A 10,386-nucleotide genomic window follows, 5' to 3' on the forward strand; every position below is an offset into this window, starting at 1 on the left:
TCTGTGTGAATTCAGTATCTCTATTAACTTACACTACTTGCAACAGTAGAATAAGTTTCTCTGTCTGGAACTGCCGGGTATGCAAAGAAACGCGTGCGTGTAACTCTTGGGACGTGAAAGTGTTATATGAACGACCTGTTACTTATGCCTCTAGCGTACATGTAACAAAATGAATATGACTCGAACGGCACTTTATAGAACAGTAGTCTATAATTGCTAACTGCAACTTGATGTTAACGCTGGTGGATAGTTGTCTCATTGGCAATCATATCATAACGTTACCTGTTTCATGTCTTCTTTTCAATGAATGAACATGCTGATCAAATACTTAGTACAAACACAATCTATATCGAGTAAAGGTTAAATTAACGGCTTTATGAATTGTGATTCAAAATGAGTTAAATAACTAATTTGATAGTGAACAATACATCAACGATGCTTTTCTGTTTCTTATGAAAAACTTCGGCCAAATGTACAGTTAGTACAAACAATTGTCTATTTACGTCGCTTTTATTGTTTGATGTTTGAAACAACAACAACCAATTTTGTTTGTGTCCAAATCTTAATTTATGACCCTTTTATCCAAACTGTTTCGTTTGTTTTGGTATTTGAACAATATAGATTATCTATCTATAAATATACATGACAATTGATGCAGGCATACCAGGAAACGCGTACCCTGTCGAAACGCATGTTTTCGCATTTGTTTCGTGCTTATGTAATTCCTAATTTTTTGTGTGTTACATTGGTTTTTCTGCTTATTATATTTATGTGATTTGAACATCTCTGATTTTGTTTAGTTGATTTCATTTGGAGAGTATGTCTATAAAAGGCAACAAAACATAGAGTATGTCTATAAAAGGCAACAAAACAAACCATTTACATCCATAAAAGTGTATGGAGTACACTTTTTTCCTTGAAAGCCTTGACTTAAAAAACGCGTTCTGGTATATAATATATAATTGAAATTAACGCCATTGGCTTAACAGAAATGACAACGAATAAATTGTGTAACAGAACAGATAGAACCGGTTTTAATACTTGAATGAAAATTTTAACAAACTAAACAAATTCAGATAACTCCATTATAAAGCTATTTATAGACAATAGGTGTTTTAAACTTAGTATTAAAATAGAATAATAGTATACAAAGACATAACAAAACAAAGCCATGTATTGACAACTTCGAAATATGAACATAAACTGTAAGGGAAACAATATAAATAATATTTTGAACATCAATTATGACATTATTAAAAGGTCAAAGTTCACCACGTTTAGATCTGTAATCTTGGTCCTTTAAAACATTGAGTATTTTCTTTGCATCTCTTTCAAGGTAGACGTATTTGTCATCAATCCCTCCTGACTTTTGGCGAATCAGATTGTGATAAGGACAGGCAGGGTCCAATATATAGGGTGCAGACCTGAAATACATGCGAGAAGAAAAATTGTGTTTTACTTACTACGTAAACCGGTAGTTGAATAATGCATTCAAAAGACACTTGAGGAATAAATTCGACGAAATCCTTGTGAATTTATACAACATGTATATCAAGTCGGAAGTGCCGTAATTTTTTTGTACGAAGCAAGCTACCAGAATTATGTATTTGAGAAATTTGATCCATTGTTTAAAAAAACGGAGTTATGATGTTAATGTTCTAGATACATATTGGAGAGGATCAAACAGAAATATTATGGAGAACAAATATGAGTCGATTAAAAACTGAAAAAGGTAGAATAAAAAAGATGACAAAAGTAAAATACACACAATTACACCAATAACGAAACAGTTACCAGTAATTAAATAAACACGAACTCAACCAAAACGGGATGAACACTGTTAGCGGCAGCCAAGTATTAACCTTGCAATGTATAACATTTTTATATAAATAATCAAACACGTAACAGATATACCTTTAACTGACACGATAACTAATGATAACTTACGGAACATTATATTTCTTTGGATCAAAATATTTATTCCATGATACTTTGAGTGACCTCAGATCTGTCAGTTTCCCAAACACGTTTATAGCTAAATCTTCTTCCCTGATAGATGACGGAGATCCTAGATCCTCGTAAGCTTTAATCACTAAGAGTTCCGCTCCGTACGATTTAAGTTTATGCTAAAATTATACGTTGTAAGCAAAGCAATGTAAACAGAAATTTCCTTCTGTAAAATCATTTCGTAAACTTATCGGTTGCTTCCATGTTAAATGAATAAATGGAATAAAGAGTAGTAATGTAAAACAAACACCGACGAGAATGTATCCTGTGCCTGAATCATTTATTTGGTAAAATACTCTTGAAATATCTAGATCATTTTTTAAAATAGGAAAAGACTTTTCACTTTTTGCAAAACAACAAATATAATTTAGTAACACCTGAGCAAGTATATTTCTAAGTTCTTCTGTAATGAAATGTATATTTTGTTTCAACATTATATAATCAGTTGTTTGTGCATGCTTGTGTGTAAGGTGTTTTTTTGCAAATCTCCAAATTATTCTTGATTCATGCTAAATTAGTGTTTTGTCCATGGATTTATGAGTTTTGAACAGCGGTATACTACTGTTGCCTTTATTTATCATATGATAAAGACAATATGTATCATTTAATATGGTATGTTGAACTTTACAGCGTCTGGTTTCATTCACAGATTAATAGAATACAACAATAATCCTAACAGTTTTATATTTAAGAATTTACCTGTTTTCTTTTGATCCAGTATTTAAGCAATCGTATGACAGATTTGACTTTTGGTGGCTGTTGTTTTACAAAGTTCACTTGCAGAAAGGACAAACATTTCATATAGTAATCTCGCAGATTTTCGTTCGTTTTCATTTCTGTGTATATTGATTTCAGATTCTCCTTTGTGGCTTTTGAGGAAATAAATGATAATTTCAGAATAAAGTAATTTTACATCACAATAGCATTGATAGTAGAATGAACATGATTTGATTTATTATTTTTTTTTATTTCACATATATCTCTGCCAATCTGGCCTTGTAGATACATTGGATCACTACTATATCCATTTTTTAAAATGTATCATAATTAATATATTTCCGGAATACATTTTAGACAAAAGACCAAAAAAACCTAGACAAATATGCGATGTCCTTTTCATTCAATTGAAACATAATCCCCCAAGTTATTGGTGACGGTTATATTAACTGCATGTTGTATACCGAAAAGGCTCACTTAATGCACGATGTAAACATATCGTGAAAACAGAAAAACGTTTTTATATATCATAATTACTTTAAAACCCGATATTCGTCCAAGTCAAAGAGTTTCGTACAGGGACTATGTGTCTCCAAGTAATTGTATATAATTTATACAATTTATTCTAATTGTTTTGTTTTAGATCAAATGTATCACCAGCAATAGCAAATTATAAAACTAAAGAAGATAGTTCATCTGGATATTTATAATAAGTGATGAGTTCCCTACGATTAGTATATTTGAAAACGGCAAGTCAAATGGTCTAACAGACCATAAAAACTTTCGACGCTGCATTTTTAGATCGACAATTGGAAGAACTTCCAATGCAGTAATAACTAGATCTGCGTTTTGAAAAACTTACGATGGTATATTTTTAATTCTACTTTTGGAAGATATTTCAATGCTAGTACTAGATCTACTATTTTGGAGAACTTACGATGCTGTATTCCTAGATCTACTATTGGCAGGAGATCAACCTCTTGAAAAACTCCATCAACTGAAATCTGGAACTGTATGGTAAATGGAGTTTTCTTTATAGAAGTTATTATGTGTCCTGAACGGTCTAAAGCTGATTGTAATGTTTTGAGGATTTCTGGTAATTTTTCTCTAAGGTCTTTCACAGAACCAATACCTCCTAATGGAAAAAGAAGGTCTGCGTCGGCCATCTGTTTTACTGCAGTACCTTTTCCAAGGGATCCACCCTGTTGAAATATGCAGTAAACATCATTGTGTACATCATAGCAATGTGTAATAGTAGAATGGTAATTACTTATCGCATCAGTTCATTTTTTTCTATCATTGCATAACACATCCGTCATACGATCTTTTCTCTTAATTGCATATATTTTCAAATCTCTTAGCAATTATGTGCCATCTTTTAGTAAAATTCATAAAACCCTATTCAACCCACCAGTATTTCTAAAACAAACAGCAATTGTACCAAGTCAGGGATATGTCATTGTTATAAAAAAAGTCAGTTTCTATGTATGTTGGCGTTTGTTTTTATTGCAGCTTAGTGCTTCTTTTGTTCGGTTGGTTTTCTCTTATAGCTGATGTGTTTTCCTCGGTTTAAGCTTGTAACCCGGATTTATTTTCGCTTATTCGATTTATGACTATTAAACAGCGTACTATTACTGATGCCTTTATTAAGCATCCAAACTACATTTCATAACATTCGTGCTATCTCTGGTGACATTCATATGACATTTGTCCGCAGCCATGCCATCTGTTTTTGCATTCATGTCATATTTTTGCAGTACTTATACAAACAATTTCAACATCATTCAAATAATCTATGTTTTAACAATCATGTCATCTCTTTTATCATTATTTCGTAATTTCGTAGCATTCATATCATCATTCATAAAATCTTTCTCCACATTCTTTGACCTTATACGATAACTCTTTAATGTGTCCAAAGCGCTTTTCTGAATTAATCTTCATAAGGAAAACTTAAAACCGAACAGTTGAAGAGATATATAATAAAAAATGACCTAAAATAATAGCCAAATCGTTATAATGCCAACTTTGCCTTATAATTTCCAAATTTATAAACGGGCAAATTGTAGAAAGATTAGTTATAAATCATGTCAGTTCCGAAGTACTGACTACGGAGCTGATTATATCCTAGAGACTGATAGTCCACCAAAGCAGAGGTATCGAACCAGTGGTGTGAAAAAATGGAAACAACACATGCTACAGTAATGCGTCCGAAGCGCTTTTCTGGATTAACCTTCATCAGGCTGGCTAAGAGCAAAATATTTGAAAGCCAGCGATTTATTATTCAAAACAGTTATAATGTCGTGAAATCATTCATACTTGAATATAATCATATTCTTCCATTTTTCTGTTAATTTCTTTGTAACCAGTTTATTTCAACTATATATATATATATATATTTAATACAAATGTATGTATGGTATATATGTACAATGATGAGCCAGTGACCGATCGGAAAAAATAACATAAGCCAAAGACATCTTTAGGATGCAAGAAAAATGATACCACAAATACAGTTAAGTCTGTCTTACATCTTGACTTACATCTAGAATTCATAATGATGGTCGTTTGAAAACAAAACTTCACAACCAAAGAGATGATTTCGGCGTCCCAATTATGTGCATTTCGTTTTATGTAGCAATATTCCAGCAGCACCTGCATACGGAGTATATATCTCCCGATAGATTCGATAAGATCCCGACTTTAGTTTCTTATCATGATTTCGTCGATAGAGTGGTGCTGCTTACAAGAAAACTATTGAGAGTTCCAAATTGTGAAGTTGTAATCATTCGTTCGTAAAATTCCTGACCTTCTGAATAAGATTTGTTAAAGAGTTTGTACAAGTATGACCAACACTACAGGTGCCACATGTATAGCAGGATTTGCGTACTCTTATATGTGGTGTTAATGTATTACTGTTTGTCTGGTTTTTTTTTCTTTTTTATTCATGGCGTTGTCAGTTTAATATTTTCGATTTTGGAGTGTGCATGTCCGTCTGGTATCTTTCGCCCCTCTTTTAGGACAATTCTGTTACTCAAATACAATCAAATAAATATGTAACGCTATTTATAGTCCATACCTACCTTGATTGTTGCAGCTACTTTATGGGGTACCAGCTTACTTCTCATCAACTCAGCCACTTGGTTAATGGTCCTCCCACATTTGTCCAGGTACTCCGTATTTGGTTGTAAAACTCGTGTTATAAACTTTGACAGAGATTCTCCATGATGTCTCCCATCAAAGTCATCTTTGTCTACTTTATGAGAATCTGCCGTCTTTCAATGAATGATATCGTAATTAATTAATAATAATAGAGTATAAATATAAAAAGACATCTTTCGTAGTTCTCCTATATAAATGGTTTACTCAGTTATAAAGGCAGCAACAAAAGGCCAGACGTGTCAATATTCAGGAGTCAGTATCTTTTTTATATGCAGTTACGGAATCTGATTGAAAGTAATAAAGAAAAAGGCAATCGGATGTAAGCTGTTTTATATCATTTAATCTAATATTTAATTTCCTACTTTTTCGCGCGGTAAAGTGTTACAAAAGAAGATTTCCTATGCTATTATCAAATGAGAAACAATAAAATGTGAAGTCGAAATATTTACCTCAGGCCCATGGTAAAGATCTGCTGACGTAATTGTCAAACAAGAAAACACAAAGAACAAATATCCTGAAATCAAAGGACAAACTGTTAAATAATGTCTAATATAATCACTTGTTGCTTACTTCTTCAGTTAACATCGTTGTAAATACATTGGAACAACATACTCTACTGATTTTCTATGTGCTTCGGACGCAACAAATTTATAAGAATGTATTTATTTTCTAGCACTGGTTCGATACTGATATAGTAACTGGCGGATTAATAGTTCCTGACGTGCCCATTAGCTCATTATGACTGTAGAGTACCTTGGTTCTGCCATGATTTATAAGATACCTTCTGAAATTTCCCGTTTTAAAATTGATAAATTTTAAGAAACGTAGGTTTCAACTGCTTCCGGCAATGTGTACCTTAAATGAATGTCCTGTTTGGTCATAGTAATGTCAAGTTTTCTAATTATGAACTGTTTTAGTCTTTATATTGTAAGGAAGGGTTGTGCGTTGCTATTGAAAGTAAAACCCTGAAGCTGCAGTCGCACCTTAACGTATAATTTTCCAATTTCGTACGAAACAGGATGAAAACGGTTAAAACTTACATAATGCTGCTGTCCTTAAAGCAAATGAGTGCTGTTTATTGCGTATATTATTAGCTTCTGTTAAATCTAGTCACAAAAGATCTACAGTCACTTGAAATCAAATTATTGAAGACCATATATTGACCTCCAGGTATGTTTTTTTTTCTGTGCTTGTGCTAGTGGTGCTTTGACGTATATCAAAACAAATCATTCTTATTTATTACAGCCTAGGTGGTGGTCTAGTGCGCGTCGGTCATGGTGCAAGGCGATTTGGTGCCTTGATATTTCTCAGAAGCATGAGTTCGAATCCGAGCGAGGGAAGAACAAAATTTTGCGAAAAGCAAATTTAAAAATCTAGCAATGTTGGGCTGACAAATTATATATACAGAATGTATTTTCATTGCTGGTGATCCGAAAAAAATGTTGTAGAGTCGTCTCTGGTTCATACGTACTTATAAATATAGATATATACTATAAGTTAATCTAACTGGTCTGTTCTAGATGATACACTTTTTGTTGATATTACAAATGAAAGAAACACATAGTGCTTTAACGCCAAAAACCAATTCTCACCTTTACGCTTTCTATTATATTAAAACATGCTTAATACTCGAACCCATCGCGTAAATGATGTCGTATTCTGACACTTTCAGGACAATGAATTCTTATAATTAACAAGGAGAAAATTGAGAATGGAATTGGGGAATGCGCCAAAGAGACAACCATTCAAGTCAGTATTTCTGTATATTTTTTATCAATTTTTTTCTCTATTGTTTTACTGTTTATTTATTATAGTTTTCCAAATAATAAGCAAAACAATATAATTTGAAAAATATCATAACTTTTAGGCAAGAACTTAAATAATTGGTCGATTCATGAATTCCATCAAAATTACTCTTTTGAACCATGTTTGTTTGTTTTTTTTTTGCTTTTATCTAATACTATCATTCATAATTTGTATTATCTTTTATATTATTAATTTCTTTCTTATGTTTATATCGATTTTAAAAAAATGTCGGCAGTTTTCGGAGGTCATCTCGACGGTAAATAAGATGGCATCTTGACCAAAATATACGTGAAATGCAGATACATTTAAAACACTAAGAAACCTTATAAACCAACCATAGATGTGTGCCTACATGCATAAGTGCTATGTTCATTTCTTTTGTCGGGTTGTTGTCTCTTTGACACATTCCATATTTTCATTTCCAAAAGACATTTGTATGCTACATTTTAAAATATTAAGTGTAAAATCAGATCAATACTGCACTAAGATATACTGCACGTTTATTGTTCGACAAAATATCAGTAGCTATCTCTTTTGTAAAGTCGTCAGCTGTTGCAGTCACATTGACTTTTAATTTGTATCTTATCTACTCATTTTACTGTAGCATTTACAGTGAATGAATCCATATCTAGCTTATGTTATTCTTTTTATGACAGCTAGTTACCACAAGTTTTTTTTTATGCAGGGTGTAACTGGTATAATTTGTAATGCAGCAGCTTCATAAAATATTCAATGTAGCTGTGTATAGCTTACGTCTTTTTTTCTCAATGTTTCTCAAAATACGCAAATACACCAGAATTTGTAAAATAAAAATTATTTTGGTTGTTCTCTTCTAAATTAAGTTTGCACTTTCAATCTTCGATAATTCTAAACTTCAATAAAACATAAGGTAATATAACAAGTGGTTTTTCAACACGTACAATATATGAAGTGATACCAGTAAAAACCACATACTGTACTTATTCAAATTAAAGTTTAAAGGAACGTAATTGATCGTAATTGCATAATCGATTTTGAAACACATACACAAAAACATGCTTTTGTCTGTTCATTGATACACAGAACAATGTAGTTCAGACTTAAATAGAACAGAGGGGGGATAGGACCTTTATCGGGACTCCGGGATCGGGTGTTTTTAAGCTCGGGATTTCGGGCTTGACCCTCTCGGGATCTGGGAATTCTTTATTCGAATTTCGTGACCTCGGGATTTCGCCGTTATTTTAAGCCCGGCATTTCGAGATGTTGAATTTTTAAGCCCGCGATTTCGGGATCAGGACCCCTCCTACCCCCCTCAGAACAGCTAGAAACTTTTTTTATTGCAAAATATTTCAACATTGTTCTTTCGTGCGCTACTACAGGATTGATACCATAATTACACTATGGTTATCTCTAAAACCGTTGGTTTCCACTATTATGGGAGAGTTCATAATTCCATAAAATATACGGTAATACATGCTTGAATGAGGAGCTACATATCTGCTTATCTTGCCATGCTAATTGTACAAATATAATATGTATAAACGGAGATGTTGAATAAACATGGTAAACGAGTCTATTAAACTAATAAAAGTTATCTATTGCGATGACCTAAAAAACAACCAAGGGTTACACAACAAGATATAAACATAAACAAAATTAATGTAAGTATTTTCTTACCTGACATGACGTGTTACCGGTACAATATACCTACAGCTATAAATAGATTCATATTTTCTGAAAACTATTTTCAGTTTCACTTTCGTTATATATTTATCATGTATGATACTAAACCCCTAACGGGAAGGATTGTGCCTGATATTCATATGATGAAATCATAATCTTTAAATCAGTTTAATTGAAGTCTGGAGCTGGCATGTCAGTTAACTGCTAGTAGTATGTTGTTATTTATGTATGATTGTCATTTTCTTTATTTTCTTTGGTTACATCTACTGACATCAGACTCGGAGTTCTCTTGAATAGAATTTTAAATGTACGTATTGTTATGCGTTTACTTTTCTACATTGGCTAGATGTATAGGGAGAGGGTTGAGATCTCATAAATATGTTTAACCCCGCCGCATTTTTGCGCCTGTCCCAAGCCAGGAGCCTCTGGTCTTTGTTATTTTAATTTTAGTGTTTAGTGTACAATTTGGAAATTAGTATGGCGTTAATTATCACTGAACTAGTTTATAGCTGAAGGACGCCTCCGTGTGCGGGAATTTCTCGTTACATTGAAGATTCTGCTGTTGTTTTTTTCTATGGTCGGGTTGTTGTCTCTTTGATACATTCTCCATTTTATTATATTGATAAAAAAAAGCCTTTTGATTTTAAATGTTTGAAATAGATGATTCGTGACAAACTTTTATTCACTTATTTGGCAGTTTCTTTTTCAGTATCTTTTTTTTTGTCTGTTCTATAGAAGTGTTGTTTTTTAAGGTTATAATTTTTAAATATGTTGGTCTTGAGCATCATTGTAAGAATTAGGCTCTTGACATTATTTTTCTACAAGCGCATCGATTTAGTTATATTGATCTATATTGGCACCGTAACTGTTATAAAATACTTTAAGAATCTCTTTCAGAATATTTTTCTAGTCGCTATATATATTAATGTGTATATATATACGTTTGACTGTATAGCGTAATATCAGTATTTTATTATTATGACAAACCTCCGGCTCCTTCCTATATATATATTTTTAGTGGTACGTAACGAG

At 32.4% G+C, this 10,386-nt stretch overlaps 1 protein-coding gene across 1 annotated transcript; it reads right to left on the reverse strand.

The window, feature by feature from the left end:
* Window positions 1-1,011: 1,011 nt before the first annotated feature.
* Window positions 1,012-9,425, reverse strand: LOC134702398 (2'-5'-oligoadenylate synthase 1A-like). The gene is made up of 7 exons (XM_063563301.1): window positions 9,349-9,425; window positions 6,336-6,400; window positions 5,808-5,999; window positions 3,662-3,926; window positions 2,707-2,876; window positions 1,948-2,126; window positions 1,012-1,424 (listed from the first exon to the last, which is right to left on the reverse strand). Exons 1-7 carry the CDS (start codon window positions 9,353-9,355, stop codon window positions 1,262-1,264), a joined length of 1,041 nt encoding a protein of 346 aa, XP_063419371.1. The 5' UTR covers window positions 9,356-9,425; the 3' UTR covers window positions 1,012-1,261.
* Between the last annotated feature and the right edge of the window lie 961 nt (window positions 9,426-10,386).

Source organism: Mytilus trossulus, unplaced genomic scaffold (assembly GCF_036588685.1).
Source record: "Mytilus trossulus isolate FHL-02 unplaced genomic scaffold, PNRI_Mtr1.1.1.hap1 h1tg000457l__unscaffolded, whole genome shotgun sequence".
Taxonomy (NCBI): domain Eukaryota; kingdom Metazoa; phylum Mollusca; class Bivalvia; order Mytilida; family Mytilidae; genus Mytilus; species Mytilus trossulus.